At 35.3% G+C, this 23,387-nt stretch overlaps 1 protein-coding gene across 1 annotated transcript in view; it reads right to left on the bottom strand.

Moving 5' to 3' along the window:
• TRPC4 (transient receptor potential cation channel subfamily C member 4) overlaps positions 1–23,387 on the bottom strand; it is a 192,097-nt gene that overhangs the window by 87,960 nt on the left and 80,750 nt on the right. The window contains exon 3 of the mRNA XM_069467313.1: positions 5,505–6,023. Within this exon, the coding sequence (XP_069323414.1) occupies positions 5,505–6,023 (519 nt within the window). The remainder of the gene's footprint in view (positions 1–5,504; positions 6,024–23,387) is intronic.

Raw genomic sequence — 23,387 nt, 5'->3', positions numbered from 1 at the left:
ATATAATTTGAATGAAAAAATAATTTTGGCATGATACATTTATCAAATAAAAAGTTCATAAAGTAACAAAACAAAGCCTGTGAAATACAGACCAGTTCAGTTGTAGGTAGTTTTAAGGAAACACAATTTCCATTGTTTCTGCTGTATTTATGATTTAACTGCTCCAGTACTCTACTCTTCTGACACTCTCCCTTTTACCTCTTTCCAACTCCCACCAAGGTATCTCCTGGTTGTATTCAAGCTACATTCTTTGTGGTTCCTCTGTCCCTGGATTCTACCCATCCCCCTGTATCTCCTTTCTGACAGCAGCCATATATATACATGTATATGTGTGTGTGTGTGTGTGTGTGTGTGTGTATATATACACATATACATGTATATACATATGTGTATATATACACATATACATATATATATATAAAGAGAGAGAGAGACAGAGAGAGAGAACATTTACTATGTAGTTTTTTTTTTTACTTTAATTTGAAAAGCTACAAAGGTGATTGAATTGTCATGTTTTCACACCAAAAAGTGTATTTCATTGCTTTCCACTGTTATTCAACATCTAGTCTACCTTGCCTTTGGATTAGTTACTGCACAATGTTGTCAACCATATGTAACTGAAACTGGGTAAGATTTGCTGTAAAAATATTTAAAGAATGCATCAAGCTGCCCATACACATTCAGTGATCTTACAAATCTTAGGCAAGAGGAATGACAGCATGGAAGTAGTTTTAACTGCCACAAATTCTGCATGTGTAAAAATCATGCCGGGAACCCAGGGGACAAGTTACTCACCAAAGATGTCTTCAGTCGTGCCTCACCTTTACTTAATGATCAGATCTAAGGGCGTGAGTACATGGTTCTGTTTTTTTTTCCCCCAGCTTCCTTTGATGTTATTCATTTTGATGAGTGACATTGAGATACGGGCGCTGGCTTCTGGCCCTTGTCAAGGGACTTCCCTGTCTCATCTCAGAATGAGACTAAAAAGATTATTATGTGACACACACACACAAAGTACAAATGGAGTAAGAAAGAAAGGAAAAGGAGGCTCTGTCCCCTTTGGAGAAATCAAGAGTTCCATCACAACGTGAAAACAAAAAAGCTTCATCTTGAAATGTAAGGCTTTCATTATACGGAAGCTGAGTAATGAAATAAATTCATGTGCTCAACTAAGCTAGGCCAGTAGCTTCAGTTTGCTCAGGTTTACCAGATGTTCACCAGGATGGTGTCTAGGTGAAGGCAATGTAGTGTGGTAGTTAAAGCAAAGTTTTTGTAGTTAAGATCTGGATTTGCATCCTGGCCCCAACACTTAACAGAGTAACACTGCACATTATTTAACACTCTGTGACTCAGATTTTTCACAGAAAAAAAAATTGTTTATCCTTCAGAGGTTTATTTGGAGGTTTATGTATAATAAACTGTTAACAACTTAATCCAGTCCCTAATATGTATTGATTTGAATTGCTACAAGATGTCTGTTCTGCCAGTTTACGATCAGTAACACTGTAACATTATCAGTCCACAATTAATAGAAACAATAACATTCTTATTTCTATGCCGCTTCTTAGAAAAAAATATATATAATGAAAATGTTAAAGTATCTATGGTATGCAATTAATGCAGGCCTTTTTCTTTGGATGGTATTAGAGAAATTCCAGAACAAGCCTGCAATTAAATCATGGCAACATGAATTGTTTTACTATTTGAATTCATAAGAAAGTTATTATTAGGAGATTAACCTAAACACTGCAATTTGATCAGGCAAAGAAACGTGCAGGGAACAATCCAGAACTAAGAGAGTCTGTAACTTCATTCAGGTGCATTCATCACTGAGCACCTTCTGTATGTCAGGTGTTGCGGTATGACTGGTGAGCAAGATGGATATATTCCTGACACACACTGCCTAGAGGAGAAGAGGCAAATGTAATGACACAACGCAATATAGAGTGTGTATAATGAGGGCATTTATCCCAGAGAGTCTATGGAGGGTTTGCATATGCTCACCTGAATGCTCACCAGAATGCTCCCTGGGTGAGATGACACGTGAGATGACCTTTAAGAGTGAGCAGGACTTTGGCTAGTGAAGGTTGAGGAGAAGGCATTACAGAGCATGAAAGATGGACCAAAGGCAAACCTCAAACTTGTACAGACTGAACCAAGGAAAACTTGTGTTAACAAGATATAAGGCAAGACATTTATGCTACAGCAGCGTTTTATTGAAGACACAAGATTTTACTAGAAAATCTTGAATCTAATATCTTAAAGTCAATAATTTCTGAATAATCTAGGAATATGTTTTGTAAAACACAACCTATGATTTCAAAGAATATATATGAGAGTTAAATCTTATTCTTGACTTTTTTAAAATAATGCTATCATCTATTCAATGTTACTTTGCTTTGGGAAAATTGTCAACCTAATGGAAATAGGCTCTTTGATAGTAAATGAAAGATACTCCAGAACAACTGCGTAAGATTTTGTTTTAATTTTCTTCTTCACTGAAATCTCAAAACATAAAAGAAAAAAATGCAAATGCAATGTCTTTTATAAAAGCAATCTTTTAAAGGTACTATTAATTCTTATTTTCTTGTTACGTGTTTTTTGTCATCTTTCATCTTGTTGTATCATTAGTCTATCACCCTCCAATTCCAAAACTTCATATTAGCAAAACGCACAGACATAGTGAAAGAAGTGTTAGAAATGATCAAATGCCTTCCATTGCTATGCTTGTGACCTACCTAACTAGGGACTAGATGTGTGGCTTTTTGTTCAATAGGCTTTGACGTTGAACTCACTTTGTATATTCATTAAATACACAAAAGAACCTGAGCAAAGAAAAAAATGTTCAGTAGGGATGAACAGTTTATTTAGGAACAAAATGGAGAACAATATATACTTAATGTTTTATTGTCTCTTCTAATAGACTATATGCTCTTCTACAAGAGCAGGGACACGTCACCATAAAATCCTAAGTTTTCCACGCATGGCCTGGAAGGTGCTCTGTGAAATATGTGTTGAAAGAAATCAATGAAAGGCTAAAGTGTATAAAAATTATTTGTAGGTAAAAATATAAAGTCATATAAATATGCAAGAAAATCATATGAAAATTCCTACCTTGGACAACAACACTTTAACAACAATGAGGTATCATTGATAGCATTCTGCTATGAGACTATGGTAAAGGAATTTATGGGTATTTTGTTCCTGGGCCTGAGCAAAAGTCACTGTGGCCAAAGACAAAGTTAAATCAGCTTTGACGACAGAACCAAAATCGTGCAGGCAAAAATGAAGCTGATTTGATTCACTGGCTGCAGAGAGAGCAAAAAGCACAACAGGTGAGCAGAGCAGGCTGCTCCTACATTCTTTGTTTCATTGCATGAATTGAACATTCTGGCAATTTTATTCTGCTCATCACCTATAGGATATCAACATTGACCAGATACATTGTAAGAGAAAATCTTTGTGATCATTGTCTCAATACCTTAAGTCTCCCTCTGCAAAATAAATAAATAAATAAATAACAACTAAAGAAAATCATAATACTGTGTCAATAATAAATCTTTAAGAAGGTTGGGCCCAAATTTTAAGCCATATCATCATATTACCTTTCATTTTATGAAGTCTAAAGCATGCAATGACTTTTCATTTTCATATTTAGTAATTTCAAAATCTTTAATCATGTGAAAATTTTTGATACATCTTATTATATGTTAAAATTATTCTAGTTCCTTTGAAATATTAGTGGAGGTAGAGAGTAGAATGATGGTTACCAGAGAGGCAGGAAAGGGCAGTGGGGAGGGGTGGCTAAAGAGAGGATGGTTAATGGGTACAAAGACAGACCTAGATAGCAGGAAAAAGACCCAGTGTTTGGCAGCACAATGAACAACTGCAGTTAATAATTTATTGTATGTTTCAAAATAACTGAAAAGTGGAATTGGAATGTTCCTAACATAAAGAAATGATAAATTCTTGAGGTCATGGATGCCCTAATTACCCTGATTTGGTCATTACACATTGGATGCTTATATCAAAACTAAATAAATAATAAAAGGTTAGATCCCTGAGTCCAAAACTCAAGACGATGAGGAAATGAGTTAATACTGCCGACACAGACTCAAACTAGTAAATATGATTTTGCAGTCAGAGGGAATATATGCAAAAGAAGCCATTTCCTTCACTGTTAAAGAAAAAGTTTATTTCAATTAGTTTCAGGCTTTCCCAACAACTGGATTAGCTCAACTTGAGAAAAACTCGAGGTAGCAAATTCAGGTATCTTGAACCTTCTACGTGTTTAGTTAAGTAGCAATAGACAACATAGTCAGGGCTGATAGGGAAGCATTAAGGTCAACTTCAGAAGAGAATGAGTACATTCTTAAATTCACGAGTCTCCTTTACTTTTTCCCTTTCTTTTTTTTTTTTTTTTGTCTTATATATAATAGTTTTTCCAAGTGTTGTTCTAAAATATATAATTACTGTCATTCAAGAGTGACTAGAGAACGAACAATTTCTGGAGATAGAAGTAAACAGTCTTCTGAGAACTCACTGAAACACAAACCAGGATGGAAACCACAAAACAATTACACTGGGGGATAAGTGCAAGAGGTCTGAGGTTTGTTTATTCAACATGGTACCTCCAATCCATGGCGATTTCATCCCCCCTGTGATTAACTCTTGAACTTCTTATTCCTGACAAAGCAAGAAACTGAGCAAGACATGAGAGAAATTTTAGTACTTGCATCTACTGTTGGACTAGAGGCCTTTTCTTTATTAATAATTTCTAATAATGCATCTTATTGACATAGTATCTTATAGTTTACTAAGAGCCTTCACACACGTCCACACATTTTACACTTTCTACGAACCTTGAGGAAAATACATGCATACTATTGTCTGTGGGAAATTTGTTCCAAGACCTCCCACGGATACCAAAATCCGCAGATGCTCTCGCCCCACGGCATTCGGCACTGCAGAACCCAGGGTCACAAAAAGCTGGCCCTCCACATCCGTGGGTTCCACACTCCTGCGGATGCTGCATTCCATCTGCAGTGGCTTGAATCTGCGGATGTGGAAGCTGAGGATGCAGACAGCCAACTCTGTGTGTGTGTGTGTGTGTGTGTGTGTGCGCAAAACACTATAAATACTAAGTCCATTAAGAAGATGAAAAACCTGAAGCTTAAAGAGATCTGTCTGGGACCATTTAAAGGTACAAGACTTATAAATAACAGAACCAGAACTCTTAGTCTGAAGATTCTAAAATTCATCAGTTTTTCTATTATACCACAGTAAATGCATACATTTGTACACAGATGCCAAAAATATAGGTTGTTAAACCACTTATACCACTGTTCAATGTGATTCATAATTATTAATCTGGTGAAATAATAAATGTCAATCCCTTCAATAGAAAATGCTCTCAAACCCGAAACTGATTTTGTGAGTAACAATTTACTTCACTGTGATTAAATCCTACAGCATTTTGACGGATCAAGTCTGGCAACACTCACCTCTTTTTGACGGTACTTAATGGCCAATTTTAGTCTTGCGAGATCATTTCCACTTTGTTCTTCTATCAGACTATTGTCATCCCGGTAATTAAGAATGATTTCCAGTTCTCTGGAACTTCTCGTCTGATCCAGTAGGTCCTTGGCGAATTGTTTGCACTGTCGTGACAGCTCCTCATACTCTGACTTGAATTCATTTTCCACCTTGCTCAGTTCCTGAAGCTCCCAACTTAACTGAAAGGCTGTAAGGAAAGGGTCTTCGCTTGACAGCGCAATGAGAGAGGGACTGGCCAAGGCTTTGTAGATGTTGAGTCTGGAGCGTGAGTGACGGAGGCTGTCCACGTCCGAGCTGGACACGCATTCCACGCAGTTACAGCGGACCTCGTGGGGCCGCGGCACTGAGACTCCTTTCTGAACCAAAAGTTTTATTATCTCGTAATTATTTGTATGGGCTGCCAAAATGATTGGTGTAATGTCTGGCGTGAATTCAGAGAACTGCTTATCAAGGAGAATGGGAGGCACCTAGAAAAAAGAAGAAAGCAGAGGTGATGAATATTTATTCATTTATTTGAGCTGTGAATTTCAGAAAGCATACTATAAACAATGTGCAACAGGGTTCACAAATCTTTTCCAGGTTTTTTATTTTATTTTATTTTACAGGAGAGATATGGTAAAAAAAAAAAAAAAAAAAGGACAAGCCAAAATTAGGGGAAAAAATAACTTTCCAATGTAATGACATATTATTCTTTAATCTGAATTATGACATTTTATGAAATCTTAAAATAGGCTATGGAAACTCTTTACTTGATAAAAGCTTTTCTTGTTTTTAAATAAGCCCAATTTACTTTCTAACTGACAATCTTTGCTTTTCTTTCTCAGAGATGTTGACTCTAAATAATCAAGAAATACACTGAAATACAGTTAATGACTTGGTTTAAATCCAAGCTCTTTCTGTGCGGTAGAAGTCTTTTAATTTTTCAATCAAATTTTTTAATTTGTTTGTTTTTTATTGTGTTTTATTTCATGCTTTCCTATCATTCTGGCAGCAGAAATAAGTGAGCTAGCCTCGTACTTCTTCCTTTCATGTAACTCTTGCTGGTATATTTTCCAGATGATGAGAGGTGCTCCATTGCTAACATTATTGTTTTATTAAAAATAAACAAACATCGAATGAGGTCAGCAGTGTGAATTCCCACTGAATCAGATCAGCAGTGTGTTTATGCATGATTTCTTTTAGGTTATATTCTAGGAATGGTATGATGAAAATAATAATAGCCGCTATTTAGTCAGCATCTGCTGGGTGCATTAATCCTCACCATTTATTATTTGCATCTTACAGATGTGGTTTCTGAACGAGTAAGTGGAAGACCTGTGATTTGACCTGTGACTTTCTCATATTTTTAAAAATATATAATAAAGACAGGTCCACCTGTCTGACGCCCAAGCTTGTGTGAATTGCACTACACTATGTTGCTTTATCACTTGTGGTTTAATATTTATTTTTGCTGGCACAAAGTCACAGAGGCATCTTTGAAAGATAAATCCTACATAAGGACAAGCAGGAATGGCAGAAAAAATAATGACACATGTCACATTCAAATATGCTGCTGCAAAATTTCCACCCACAAATTTAATGCAGAAAAAATGATGACACATGTCACCTTAAAATATGCTGCCGGAAAAACATGAAAGAAACCACAAAAGGACGAACCAAAGGAAAATCATCATGTAGAGAAAAATGATATTTGTAATGAAACTTCAATTATACTACTTTTAAGAACAGGTATAGTTTTTATATATGAATTAAACAAGTTTTTAATTCATCTGGACAGTTAGAATATCCATTTATTTTATGAAAAACACTATAAAGATAAAAGAGATGAAATTATCTATTTAAAAGATTATTTAAGAGGTATGCAATCATTTCATAGAGAAGATGGTAATAAACACTTTTTAAAAGGTACTTATTAGGGCAAGAGAAACTAGACTGCCTGTTGAGATAGCACTTTACATTTAAGTGGAATCAATGCATACTTCATTGCTTCTTTCATTTTAAAGGCAGCATTCATTGAAAAATTAATTGTATATTTATTACAAAGAGGAAAATTCTGTTAATCAAAACTGAACAAGAGATAATCGTCAACTAACTATACTGTATTCCTCCCTTATCTGCAGGGGATATGTTCCAAGACCCCCATTAGATGCCTGGAACTGGAAATAGTAGCAAATCTGATTGTTGTCATTTGGAACACATTTGTTTGTCTTCCATCCACAAATTTAATGCTTTTTCCACCTTAACTAAGCACTTATCATGCACTGTCACCATAACTTTGGCAGTTTGATGTACGGTAGCAAAACTAGCATGAAATTTCTTTTATCGTCTGCACAATTTCACATATAGATTTGTTCTTACCTTAAATCTTAGCAACCTCAACTTATTTATTTTTTTGTCTTTCCTTACTGAGAACTTCCACCTTTTCCCTTAAAGGAAACACTTTACAGCTTCTTTTGGGCATATTCGAATTGCCAGCATCACTACTTTTGCACTTTGGGTCCATTGTGAAGTGAGATAAGGATTCCTTGAACACAAGCACTGGGATACCTTGACAGTCCATCTGATAACCCAGACGGCTGCTAAGTGACTAAGGGCTGGAAGCAGACACAGCATGGATCTGCGGGACAAAGTGAGTATTCATTCACGTTCCAGGAGGGTGGTGCAGCATGGAGAGAGATTTCTTCGTGTTACTTAGAACCGGCGCGATTTTAAACTCATTAATGGTTCATTTTTGGAATTTTCTATTTACTATTTTCAGACCATGGTTGACCATAGATAAAGTGAAATTGCAGATAAACAGGGACTGCTGTACTTTTTTTGGGGGGGGCGGGGAGCAGACACTTAGGGAAAACAAAACAATATAAATAATTTCCTATAATAAATGTATATTTGTGAGGCAGATGTAATTTGAAGGAGTTTTCTGGATTCAGTACAATTTCATATTAGATTTCTATACTTTTTTTAAGCTGTCAAGAATTTAAAATTTATTAACCGTAAAATATATTTTTCAGAGAATATTGCAGGAAATTACATTTAAAAAATAAATATAGTATGGCCGTACCAAAAAGTGCACTTTTTTCCCCCCAGAAAAATGCCTGTGTAAAAGTATTAGAGAGAGACATGGTTAAATAATTTATTAAACTATGTGAGAATGTACCAAGAATAAATATTCTGTTCATGAGTCTGAATACTCAATAAATCATTGTGTATTTTAAACTTTTTAAAATATATGAACATATCTAACTTTTATCTTTTATAAAGAACTTTATTTTTGAGAATAGTTTTTGAATGGAACTATACTATTGGTCCACTAATAGTAAGAACTTATTGGTCACCAAATATTTTTAAATTATATAATTTTTATTATTTTAGAGCTTCCTCTTATTCTAAAATGTGTTCTAAATTCAACAGCCAAACAGACCAAATTATATATGGTCTTTACATTTAACTGCCTAACACCCGGGGGGTCACAGATCACTTGACATTGGTAACTGGGGAACTGTTGGCCTTAGCTGTACTCCTTTTTTTTTGGAGACGGAGTCTCTCTGTCACCCAGGCTAGAGTGCCGTGGCATTGGCACAGCTCACTGTAACCTCAAACTCCTGGGCTCAAGCAATCCTCCTGCCTCAGTGTCCCCAATAACTGGGACTGTAGGCACACATTAATTTTTCATATTTTTTGTAGAGACTGGGTCTCGCTCTTGCTCAGGCTGGTCTCTAACCTCTGGCCTCAAGCGATCCTCCCACTTCGGCCCCCCAAGTGCTAGGATTACAGGTGCGAGCCACCGAGCCGGGCCAAAACATTAGTTTTTATCCAGGTCTAAAAAGGCAGGTTTTGGTCCTCTCCCATTCCATTAAAATAATAACAACAAAACAAAAGCACTGTAAGAAATTGCCTAGTGTTAAGTACTAACTATGTGTCTATACCAATTATTACACAGTGTTTGAAAATTTGGTTTTCTTATAATATCATCAGTTCCACATTTATTATCTTTCACTCTTCTGTATATAAAAGTTTTCCCTCTTCTCCTTTTTAGTAGTGACTACGTCTATGGACCTATGAATTCTTCCTTCATTTTATTTAATATATTATGATTCATTGCCATAATTATTCATTTTGTATTTATTATTGAATTATAGCAGGCATACAACAAAATGCACAAATGTTAATATACAGATTGATGGCTTTTTTAAAATGCGAACACACCTGTCTAACAAGACCTAGATAAAAATCTAGAAGAGTGCTTGTACCTCCGAAGCTTCCTTTTTCTTACTCTTCTCAGATGTAATCACAAATTTAATTGCTATCACCATAGATTACTTGCATGTACTTTTTAAACTTCATATAAATGGAATCACAGAGTATGTACTCTTTTATGTCTATCTAGATTTCTTTGTTTAATATTAGCTCTTTGAAATACATTCATAGTATTAGTAGTAATAATTTTTATTTCAATTCTGCATAATATTTTTATTTCTATTTTATTTCATTCTATCATTGATAACATTTGCATGGTTTCCAGTGTGAAGCTATTATAAATATGGCTTCTATGCACATTTTTGTATGTATATGTTGATCTTGTATCTAGAAATGGAATTTCTGGGTCACACAATATTTTTAAGTAGTTATACAAATGTTTATGCCCACCAGCAGTTATACATGGTGTTGTCAACTATTTATATATCTACTTATTTCATTCATAAATAAACTTATTTATTTTATTTATTATTTTATTTGTATTTATATAGTTATTTATTATTTATTATCAGGGATGAGTATTGAATTTTGTCTAAGGCCTTTTATGTTTCTATGGATATAATCATATAAGTGTTTTCCTTAGTCTTAAAAGTATGGCAAATTAGATTGATGAATTTCTGTATCCAAAGATTTTCTAGATAAAAAGGAAAAATTAAGACAAAAAACCTTAATGGATTTCTATTGAAACATTCTGACTTTCCTGAAATTAATCCCACTTGGTCAAATGTGTAATATTTTTACTGCAGCTAATATTTGTATTTAGGTTTCATGTGTCAGTGCTCCTAAGAAAGATTGATTTCTAATCTTCACTGTGCCATGTTTATCAGGTTTTGATATCAATATTAAGCTTCATTAAAAAAATGAATGCTCTCTTCCTGTGGAAGACAGTGAAGTGACATCAGGACCTGCTTCAAGAAGACTTGCTGCCCTGCTACAAAGAGCATAGACTACTAGCAGTCTCCACCCGGTAACCCTTTCAGGTTCTTCCTCGATTTGGGAGCATGGGACAATAAGTGGGGAGGAAGCAGGTGGACAAGGCCTCTCTATTTCCACCCAACACAAGATGTCACTTGCTAGTAGACAATTTTCCTCTAGAATTCCCCTTTACATTGCCAGGGACATTTGTCAGTTCTGCATCATGGTCTAAAGGCTTCCGCTTTTCAAACCTGCTTCCTTTGCTTTTACTTTCAAAGACGTTATTCAAAGATTAATACAAATGTAGGAAAATCTACATTTTATTCCTGTTCTGAAAATGAAGAACGAATGAGACAGACAGAGAGAGAGGCAGCGAGGCAGAGAGAGGTGCAATAAAAGGTTTTATGCTTAATCAGCTAATAGAATAGAAGCCTTAATAAAGCAAAATGAGGACACTAAGATTATTATAAAAGATATGAATATAAAATACAAACTATTCTGTAATAAATAAAGAGAGAAATGCAGGTCTTTAGGATCTTCAATTCTTTTCCTCCACTACTACAAATATGATTTTTCCAAAATATTAACTTCTCCGGGTATAATAGCTCCTTTTCTTAAAATGCTATTGTGGCTTATAATTACTTTGATGGATTCAATAATTTATTCATACATTTAATCAACAAATATTTATTGACTCTGTTGTCCGACATTGTATTAGACTTTGAGAATTAAGAAAAATAAAGATGAAGCAGTCCATGTCCTCAAGGAGATGACTGCTGTATTTGACAAAACACTGAAACACACATTTCTTATATCTCCCAAGCAAATGGAATCAAATGTTTATTCATTTACTACAAATTCAACACCATGGTAGGTACTGTGTGAAATACACAGAAAAATAAGACACAAGTGTTTGCCATATCACATCAGATGCTCACCAAGTTGTAATTGTTCTGAAAATTTGCCAAGTACTTAGTAAAATCTCAGGGTAGTTTTTCTGATTTGTATATCCTATAATGGAGTAGTAAAGTTAGAATAAAATATTAATGATAAAAATCCACCATGGACCATAAAATATAAGAATTATTTCCTAACTGTGGATTTTTTTTAGTATTAACAAGAATATAGTACTGTGCAACATTTTACTTTTTTTTTTAGCAAGTAGCAAATAATTGACACACTGGGAGCAGAAAACTGCAGATTCAAACTTCTCCTTTAAAAACGTTAGAACATCCATGCAGTCATTCTTTTTCTACCTGGCGAAGAGCCTGGTAGGTAGTCAGTGTTCCATTCAAGATAGATACATTGATTTTTTTCTGCATGCAGGCAGTTGCCATTTCCATGGGGTGAAGTCATGAAATCAGATTTCTGAGCTTTCCAAATAGAAACTGGATCAAGCTCGCTTAACAAAGGACCAGCCAGTCACAGAAGATGAAACAATGAAGGCTAAAGTAGACCCCTCAGGTTTTTGCTTTCAAGAACTAACCTTTCTCAAGAAAGACCAAACTACCATTCCTGCCTTCCTTACCCTTTCACACCCTATTTTTTCTTTGCTAACTTCCCCTGGCTTTCCTTTCAAATAGTCCTCATGCTACAACCTTTCACTTTTAGGCAAATGGTCTTTGGGGTATGTAGAGACATAAATTTCCCAGTCTGTTTCTCTAGATGGCTGATACATTTAGCTCATTACAAGTATTAAGTACCAGGCTCACAGATTTTCAGCTACTCGAACAAAAAAGAAAATACTTCACTAAATCTTATAACATAATAAATCAAGATACATTGAATGCCTTTCATTTAATCAACAAATAATTATTAAACATGAGCAATGTGCAAGGCAAGAAACTAGATGCTAAAAATGTGGGTTGCCCTCTAAGAGCATAACAGAAAATTCTCTCTCCCCCACTCCACACACACAGAGTACAATAATACTATACAAATGATTTTAACATAAGAACTCAGTAAATGGGCCAGGCGAGGTGGCTCATGCCTGTAATCCTAGCACTTTGGGAGAATCACTTGAGGCCAAGAGTTAGAGACCAGCCTGAGAGCAACACAGCAAGACTCTGTCTCTACAAAAAATAAAAATAAAAAAATTAGGCACAGTAGCATGCACCTGTAGTCCTAGCTACTTGGGAGGCTGAGGCAGGAGGATCTCTTGAGCCCAGGAATTTGAGGTTATAGTGAGTTTTGATGATGCCACTGCACTCTAGCCTGGACAACAGAGCGAGACCCTGTCTCAAACAAACAAACAAATAAACACAGCTCAGTAAAGTCCTAAGAGGAATATGAATTTTTAAAAAACCTGACAATTTAGAGGTTATATTTTACCAAATAGAAATTGAAAGGGATCTGAGGAGATGTTTATACTTAAGCTGGTTGGAACTAGCAATGTAGAAAAGTTACAGAAAAATGACAGTATGAAAGGAGAAAACATGAGAGATGTATTCATAAGAAATTCTTTAAGGAATAGTATGAGTCAAACAGATAAAAAAAATTGTAAAATGACTCAATATAGATTAGAAATAGTATTGAACAGAATCATTTTATAGAGATTGATGGCATTATGGAAAAATTTAACCAGGAAAGTAATGGGGTAATTTTTAAGCATTAACATCATTCTAGCATATTTTGCTGACAGAGAGAAAGAGAAAATGAGCACACAGAAGCATGGGGTAGAATTAATTCAAAGCAAAGATATCAGAGAAGTCTAGTCTAGATGCCCTAGGATTCCTGTGAGTTCAGATTTCAGTTTCCCTAATGCTCACGTATATAGGAGGGAAAGATGGACATAAATGCAACTCAAAAGTCCAAGACGTTCCATTGCAGGAGCTTCCAATGGCGCATTTGCAAGTTCTAACACTGGAAAGCGGCTTTCAGAGAAGCCTTAAATCCAATTAGGGCCCGTAACAGCCCTTCCCTTTCTCTTCTTTCAGTTGGCTATAAATGTTACTGAAGGGGCACTTCTTTCCGACGTCCTAGAGAAGGCTAGACTGCCACCTCAAACTGTCTCCTGCCAGGAAGAATGGGCCACACTGAGGCTGTGGACGGGGCAGCAAAAAGCTCTGACTCAGCGACTCCTGTGTGCTCAGCGACTGCAGCTGAGACATTTGTCAATTGATCATCAACTTTACTACCTAATCGATACTTGGAAATTTAAGGGAATCTAAAACATAAGGCATTTGATCTCAGAAACATGTAGGAAACCCCGAAAATGGGCTTGCGCCTTGTTTCATGCTTGGCTTTCCAAGCAGTCTGTCTTCTGTCTCAATCCCTCTCCTTTGCTTCATTCGGTATCTTCAGTAGGCAACTCTCCCTCTTTTGTGGTTCCATTGTTACAAGTGAAGAGCATATTTTTCTAACACATAAAATAAATAGGTCATGGTAGGTGCTCAATAACTATTATCTTTTTTCTTTTTATTAAGATATTTTCTTGTTATCAAATTTTTAAAATTTTCCATTTGGCACATTTAGGGACAGATGTGACTATCGTGAGCACAACCCTGCAGATGAAAACCACATGGTGCTTTCTTTACTTATTTTACCCAAAGTAGAATCCATAGACATCAAGGCATTACACCCAGAAAACATACCCACGTTGCTAATAAGCAACACCACCCCCCCCAACCAACTATTTTTGAAAACAAATTTCAAGTTATTGAAGTACATATTTCACCACAACTAAGTAGAAGAGGCAAGTAAAAGAGAATCCTGAAACCACACAAATGCCCTTGTTTCTTATATGGCATAACTTTACGGTTTCTCTAGCTTTTATGCTGTTCAAACTTTATGAATATTTGCGTAACATCTTTTTATCAATCCTACCATAAATTAGTTACATTAGAAGCATAGTTATTTTAATATCATGTAGCATTAAAAATTATTGACATAATAATAGGTTATAATCTGATTGCTGTCCTCAGAGTTTATCTAAATATTTCACCTTGAAGTGACTCTGCACCAATCTGAGGCACACATTTTAAAATCTAGGGTGTGATATTTTACCCAAATATAGAAATATCTCTGTCACTAAATTATACATTTTGAACTATTAATACTGAAGTATCAAATTTTTGGAGTGAAATTCATCCTGAAGTGACGTTAATCCAATATAAGTATATTTATTCCTTTAAATTTGGTATTTATAAAATAGGTTATATTAATTTGAGTAAAAAAGAAAAATTGCTGGGTGGCTGTGGTAGCTAGCTTGAGACTAACCTGGAAGATACAGTAAGACAACTTCTCTACAAAAAGTTTAGCCAGGTATGGGGACTCAAAAAATGTAGTCCTTGCTACTCAGGAGGCTGAGGCAGAAGGGTCACTTGAATTAGAAATACCAGCAAAGAGAGATAGTATTGATTTGAAAAGGAATATAGGGTGCATAGTAAATACAATTCTATGACACCTCGGTGGCAGGTTTATTTTAGAAATATGACACACATTTGAACAAAATGAACAAGGGTCTGGCAAAAAACATTTCAACTAATTGATGCTGTACATGTAAATATACCTGGAGTCTGATGATAATAACATAAGCAATAGCTAATGTGTATGAAATGCTTACCATGAGCCATGCCCTATGTGAGGAGCTTGTTAGGCCTTATCTTAGTTAATCCTCAAAATCATTTTTGGAGTCATTATTATTATCCTTTTTATACAAATGAGGATGGTAGGTGTTAGAGAGGTCAAATAACTTGCCCATGGTCACATAGAAATCCATGCAGCTTGTCCCCAGAACCTAAATTCTTCATCAGTAGACTGTACGTCTTCCAGGTAAGGCAGCTGTGACAAACTAGGACCAGCTCTGGTACCAAGAACAAGGAGATGTACTAAACCCCGCCTCAGCCATGTCTAGCTGTGTGAAATTGACAAAGTCAGTTAACTTCTCTGCATTTCCATTCTCCCATGTTCAAATGTGGGAGTTTATAAAAGATATTTCTCACGATGGAATAAGAACTGAAGAAACATATATCGAAGACTTCTCAAAGTTAATTCCCACAGGGTTCTGGTGACGATTAAATGTGAAAATGTCTTATAATCTATAAATCACGAAGTAACATGGAGGTACTAGTGTTAGGTGACAATCCTAGGATTGTTAAGAGAAAGACCAGAAAACTGTCTTGTTCAGTTTTCCCAGATTCATTTGTTTCTCCTCACATAAACACAGCCCTAATTATAGTGCTTGATTTATCTGAAAGGCAGAACAATAATTTCCTGGCGGGCCGATTTCGTAAGTGTAGATGTCAAAGTTTAGAATGCGTGCTTTTTGTTACTGAAAATTTAAGCTGTGTATCTCCTGAAATGGCATTTGCTTCTTTATTGTGTATTGCTATAGATATATCATAAATCATAACTATTAAATATTATTTGTATCTTGGGTAAACAACTAGATAAATATATTTCAACTCCTACAGATACACCAAACAAAGTGCAACTTTAAATTACCGCCAGCTCAGACTAGGTTGAATCACTAAAGTAATTTGAGGGTTCTTATCAGTAACTCTCAGATTCTTTAGTTCACAGACTTCACTTTTCTTTTAATTTTAAAACTATACATAATTATATCAACTTACATTCATTAATATAAATCTGCATTAATTCATCTGCAACATACTTTAAAAAAACCTAAGGAAGAAAAATATAAAATGGAAAAAACAAAGATTAACTTTGGTGTGATTTTTAACCTCTGAAAGATTTGTTTTATTTCAAACTAAACTATCTCCATAATAATTTAATATTGTGTTCCTTTGTGTATTTAAAACAAAAACATAAAATTTTATGTCTTCGTTTTTTCTATTTTATATTTTTCTTCCTTAGGTTTGTTTAAAGTATGCTGCAGATGAATTAATGCAGATTTATGTTAATGAATGTAAGTTGATACAATTATGTCAAGTCCTATGATTTGAGGTTCCAATGAAGGTTCCATGGAGTAAAATATATCTTAGCACATCTTAAATTTAAACAAATATTATCAAGCTTGCCTGTAATTTTCAAATGATCTGAGACTCCTAGAATTGTGGGAAACAAAGCACAAGAGAATCCTCTAAATCGGATGTAGCAAGAGGTAGGACAAAATGACATGGATAATCCTCATATCTTAACCCACTTTGATAGAAGAACACTCAAAATATAGAGAAGGTGGAAGTATAGAAAATGAGGCATCAGCAATCTAATATAGCAAGTTACTATTGCATACTGTAACTAATACTTAAACTTCTTAAATCTGTGCTAAATGTGGAAAATTCAATCAGAGCTTTTCTTGGTCACAGCAACTGTTAAACAGAGAAGATATAAAAAACTTCATAGGTACCCTTTTGGGCAGTAAGATATGCAGCAGAATTATATTGATGATGGATCCCGATGGTAAAACATGCTGGTCCAAAATGCTAGGAGGAGAACTAGAATGGTCCATGAATGAGAAGCGGCAAAGTTAGCAGAGACACACGTGTAGGGGAGGAAGTCTGATTGCCTGGCTATTGTGATTGGCTGCAGGCGGACATGTGGTTGGACTTGAGGCGATAAAGCTGAGGAGCCGGGTGGTCCTGGCTCATCCACTAACTGGCTGCATGGCCTTGAGCACAGAATTCACCAGCTTCACTTCTGCCTGTCTAGTCACAGGGTCAAGTGGCCTGAATAGGGCGGAAGTGCTTATTCAGTGTTAGAGTGACTTATAAGTGTAAGGAGGAGAAAGTAAACTTCACTCTTAGGATAGTAAAAATGAGGATATGGAAAACTGTTGCAAGTGTGGTTTTTATTTTTTATTAATAATGGGAAATTAAATGTAAGAAGTATTAAATAACATTTTAGATTTAATTTATGAATACTAAAAGAACTGGCCTGTTGACTGAGTGTAAGATTCCAAAATCTTATGTTCCTTTCATTGATTACAACAATAGTAGTTAAATATTGTCAAAGAAACAACTTTATTTTTATGCCTAACCTGCCAGTATATTTAATAATTTCCTTCTCATCTATTGCCTTTTGTTGTGGTGGTGTGCCCAAGCCTTATGGTCCTTGAGACAGCATTGATGTTTTCCTATTATTGAATACAAAAGTTATATAGCCTATTGCCTAAAAATGTTTAAAATGTCAAAAATAAAAAAGGAGAAAATAAAATTCACCCTAAAATCCACTGCCTACATATATATATATTTTCAGCATATGTATATAAACATATATCTGTATTTTACAGATAGCTTTTGGAAGTGTGTTTTATATGTTATTAAACACATACAGACTTGTATGGAAATACTGCAATCTCTGCGAAGACAACCACATCCTGTACGTGGGACTTTGAGTCTTCAATGTGTGGAAGGCACCTCAGAACACTCCACTCCGCTTACAGCATCATGATGAAGTAGAGGCCAAATTGCAAAGAAAATATATTCCCAGAAAATTTCTTAACAAACGTGTTAATGTTGTTTTCATTCTGAAATTATCTAAGTCAGAGTTGTTACCTTAACTAAAGCCTGTATGATCTTTAATGTTTGACTTTATCTTGCCAGATTGTCCTTTGTCTGATTTTATTTTCATGAATGATGATGAGGTTTTTAAATCTGCCACATTCATCCGTCTACCTATCCATCCCAGAAACCATCATTTACTACCTAGGATGTACATCAAATTATGCAGCCAGTGGAAGAAAACAGAAAAGACTAAGATTCAGTGTGTATGTAATTTACACCTAATGAATAGACTGGTATTCATAAGTTTATGAAGAATTGAGCCTACAAAGACCATCATGGTACAATGAACTGAAAAATGGTTTTATTCTAAAAGACCCAAATGCAACATCAACATAATAATACAAATTTTTCACTGATATATCAGTATTCATTAGAGCAAACACATTAAAGTAAAAAAAAGCTACATTAAGAAGAATTAACAACTTAAAGTAAATGAGGATGACAATATGATCTATCGATATCACATGATGTGCTGACTGGTAAGCATCTCAGGAAGAGTGAGACCACAAAAAAAAATAAGTCTTCAGGGTTAAAAATATGGTTGTAAAACTAAGGAGTGCTAGCAAAATAAGTTGTTTTTTAAAACTTCTCTCTTGAGATTGCACAAAAATAACTGAAATAACACTTGAAAAAATTCTGGGAATTGAGAGTGTGAAGCTAATGAAAAAAGACACATGGTGAGCCATGTCACCGTGCACTGGCTTTCTAGGCAAGAGGAAACTGATACCTGGGCACCCTTACTCCTCCTGATAGAATGAAGGCTTTATTTTGTCCACATCTAAAGAATGTATGGCAGGAATTTTTGCCTTGATGTTGAGAAATGCATATGTGAAGGGAAAGAAGAGGTTTTTTTTTTTTTTATTTCCTCCTCCATCAAACTCAGTATTTAGAGTCAAGAATGAAATATGTTAGCAATTTATGAGTTCTGTAGCAACCAGTTAGGAGATTTCTTAACCTCTATTTTAATGTGCAATGTGAATGTGTGTGTGTGTGTGCGTGTGTGTGTGAGGCTAGCTTGTAGGGCAACATTTTACTTGAAAAAAACACCAGGGTTTAATTCCTCATCTCCCATATCCCACATAAATACACTGAAGGAGCTAAATCCTAGGGAAAATCAAAGACTCGCGTTAGAGCACCAGCACACTGAAAAATTACCTTTGCCTGCTTTTTACTTTTTGGATCAGATTTGCAATAAAAATGGAGTATTTTAGCATCATATTAATTCTAGAATATCATTTCTGTCATTTTGCTGGGCAATTAAGCAAAAAAGAAACTTAAATAGCAATCATGGTGGTTCATAAATTTGTGTTTGCTCATTTTTTTTGTGTTTTTAATATCAATTAGGTGAACTACAAAATATGCACGTATACCACTTAATAAAATCAAGGGAAATGGACCAATTTCATGGAAACTTGTGATGTAAAATGATTTAACTAAATCTCCATTAATATTGCAGTGACAAAACTCTAATCTACTGAAAAGTAAAGAAAAAATATTTAAAACCTGATTATTACATTTAAGTTCATGCCAGATGTTTGAAACCAATATATGTATCCTTAAAAGCCTCAAATATTCACCAGGTGGCAGTCTTTTCCTTAAGTGTGGTGAAAACAAACGCTCTGCTTTACCTCATCTATTGAAAGAGACAGTATGACTTAGGTGAACAGAGAACCTGCATTTATACTGACAATGCTGAATTTCAATGCTCTGTCTCTTCTAAGAACAAACTCTTTAAAATATCACTAAGGAAATCTGTATATGCTTCTATGGGGTGATTTCTGTTCGTTTTTCTTTATCATGATTTTTCCTTCTCTTTCTCTTTATTCAGAGAAAAAAAAACACATTTTGATATCAAAATGCTTTTTAATTCTCTGTTTCCAGGTTAGATATTGACACTTCGCTTTTTGGTGAGAGAATCAAGCAGACTAGGTTGGGATTACATAGTGCAGGAAAAGGAAAATTCATCTAAAGCAAGTGCTTCTAGAATACATGATTCAATGAACACTGTCTCCATGTCTGGCATTAAATTTAGGCTGAAAAGCACCAAACGGAATATATTTGATGTGTACTTTCCTACGGCTAGTAATTTAAGGTCAGGCCAGAAGAATCAAAAGCTCCTTAGCTGATAAAGGATTAATGGTATGCAAGAAAATATAAATTGGCAATATTTAACATATTTTAATTTATCAAACACAAATTTTTAAAGTTTAAGTATTTTACTGATAGAGTGAATAGTTCTATGTGTGCATAACAAAACTATTTCATATTAATTCCATGCAGGGTAAGGAGTATACCACATTATTCTGCAAAAAAAAAAAAAAAAAATAGCTATAATACGCCACTATATCATACTTTCCCTCAAACCACTGTGTAGTTTTTCTTTATATATTTTTGCCAGAAACACAGTGATACTGGTCTCTACCTTCTTTTATTGATGTTGTTTTTTATATCTGCCTTCTTTCTAAATTACACAGACACACACACACAGGTACACAGCTTCCTAATATAAGTAATGAAAAATCAAACTACTTTTCTTAAAAGTATAGATGATTCTTATATTCAACATTTATTGAACACATGGCATATAAACTCGGTTAAGGATATGTAGAAGAAGGAAAGAAAGCCAACATTCATTGAAGAGCTGAGTGTTCCTTTTACAGGTAGCTGGATGGTAAAGTTGAAATTTCTACAGGTCCCAGTTACTGTTTAGCTGAGAGATTCCAGAGTTCACAACTCTTGGACTCCTCATTTAGAGGTTTCTCATACACTTCAAGAATATAAAGGATTGAGACAATGAGATAGGGGTTCATTTTGTGAAGTGGATTTTTTTGTAGACAACTGAAATTGGACCAGGAGCCACCTGTGTTCCCAAGAGGACGTCAGAGATCACTGTTTTCCCACACACCTCAAATCAAGCATGAGTGTTTTATTAGGAAGCTCCAGAAGTAGCTGGTAAGTCCATGCTCGACGAACGACTATGCTCTTTTCCCCAAATGCTCTCCCTTCTCTCTACTTCCCAAATCACTCACACACGCACACACACACAAAACAGAAACATACAGAGTTAGTATATTGAGGGAAAAGAGAAAACTTTGAATGCAACTACTATGTCTATTACCCAAGAGTGAAGGGAAAATATGTCCAAACAGGGCCTAGAAGGACAACTCCAATAAATAAATTTTAAAGAGAGGATAGGAAGAAAAAAATGCATGATTGAAGTTTAACTATAAATCAAGTCTATGTTAGCACAGATGTATATATCACATGTGTGTGCATATACGTGTGTGTATGCATGTGTGTATATAGACATATTCACCATTTGGGATTGTGAAGCTCACAAAGTGAAGAAAAGTGAAACATTTCCAACATAATATTCCAAGAGGTATGAGGAGGCAGACAGGATATGATGGTAGTAAAGAAGAGGGGGGTCAACTCCCTCAGTGTTTCATAATTTGTATCATTGCCTACCAGGTTTGATAGTTTATATATCAAGAACAGGGTTTGCTTTGTCTGACACATAACTGCCTCCAGCAGGGGTGGTGGGGTCTGTCTCTGCAGAGTCTCAGCCACCAGGTTTCAGTGCAGAAAGGAGCCCCTCCCAGAGTCCCTCCACCTGCTGAGTCAGGCCCCCCAACAGAGTAATACTGAAATGTTAGTTGCCTGACATTACATCTCCTACACTCTTGTGAATGTGCTATTCTCACCTCCCTCTTTCCAGCAATTTCTCAATGTGCCAGCAGTGACTCTCTTATTACTGCCAGTCTCTTCCTACAACAATCTAAGAGGAATTGAGGAAATCACATAACCAGTTTTGTTAAATCAGTCATTTAATGCATTTAAGATTTGGTCAGGAGCCTCCGCCTGAAGGAATTTCAGGACACTTCTCCTGCATCATAATCAGGCAGAGACTTTTCTATGCTGCTTAAGGAACAAGTTTTATTTTGTAGGCATGTTCTGTGCTGGACATGCAATGGCTAAAGTAACCAGGGAATTTGGCAAAGGAAGAATAAAGACCTGGAAAACAGAGAAACCTATGCTCAAATCTCACATGGGCAAGAACCAATCTCTCTGAGCCTCAATCTCCTTATCTATAACAGTTCAGTATAAGCGGAAGGAATCAAATAAATGTGAAAATATATACCAAACAGTCAATCAAAAGTTTTCTGTATTCCCTACTCATGTGCATGCATTTATTTCTCACTTCTTTAACCCCTGTTATTTAGCAGTGACTATTTAAACAAGTGCTCAACAAAGACAAAGATAGTATGGCCACTATACTAGGGTCAACAAGAATGAACTCTGCAACTCATCAGTAGTGTCTCATTGATGCTGGGGCGGAGGGAATGACACTTAAAGTGCTTAGTTACTGATGGTGCTTTGGGCAAGTTATCCTCTCTTTTTAAAATGGTAATAATGAAAGAACTTATGGCAAAAATGTTTATGAAGCTTAAATGAGGTAACAATTTACAATGGTCTTAAAAATGCTTGATATATTGTAATGCTCTATTATTATTAAATATTTTTATTATTATCTCTTGACCTAAGATGACTATGGTAAAATAGTAAAATGTATTTACAACTCATCTCAACTCACTTGCTTTTTAAAACCGTTTATGGCTGGGCGCGGTGGCTCACGCCTGTAATCCTAGCACTCTGGGAGGCCGAGGCGGGTGGATAGCTCAAGGTCAGGAGTTCGAGACCAGCCTGAGCAAGAGCGAGACCCCGTCTCTACTAAAAATAGAAAGAAATTATATGGACAACTAAAATATATATAGAAAAAATTAGCCGGGCATGGTGGTGCGTGCCTGTAGTCCCAGCTACTCGGGAGGCTGAGGCAGTAGGATCGCTTGAGCCCAGGAGTTTGAGGTTGCTGTGAGCTAGGCTGACGCCATGGCACTCACTCTAGCCCAGGCAACAAAGTGAGACTCTGTCTCAAAATAAAATAAAATAAAATAAAAAAATTAAAAAGAAACTGTTTATTATATTTTAAGGAAAAATATTCAATACACTGCTAATTGAAAATTCTCTGATATTTTGGAGAGTGGAAAATAGAATATAAAGTCTAAATAAATGCATAGTTATTTCTAATTTATACTTTACTCATAATATTGCATCAAAAATTCACATTTATGTATGATAGTACTAATGATGCTTAATGATTAAGCTTAGATCTCCAAGTGAGACAAATCTATA

This window comes from Eulemur rufifrons, chromosome 4 (assembly GCF_041146395.1).
Source record: "Eulemur rufifrons isolate Redbay chromosome 4, OSU_ERuf_1, whole genome shotgun sequence".
Classification (NCBI taxonomy): domain Eukaryota; kingdom Metazoa; phylum Chordata; class Mammalia; order Primates; family Lemuridae; genus Eulemur; species Eulemur rufifrons.
Note: the sequence above shows the minus strand (reverse complement) of the source record. Positions and strands in the feature narration are given on the sequence as shown.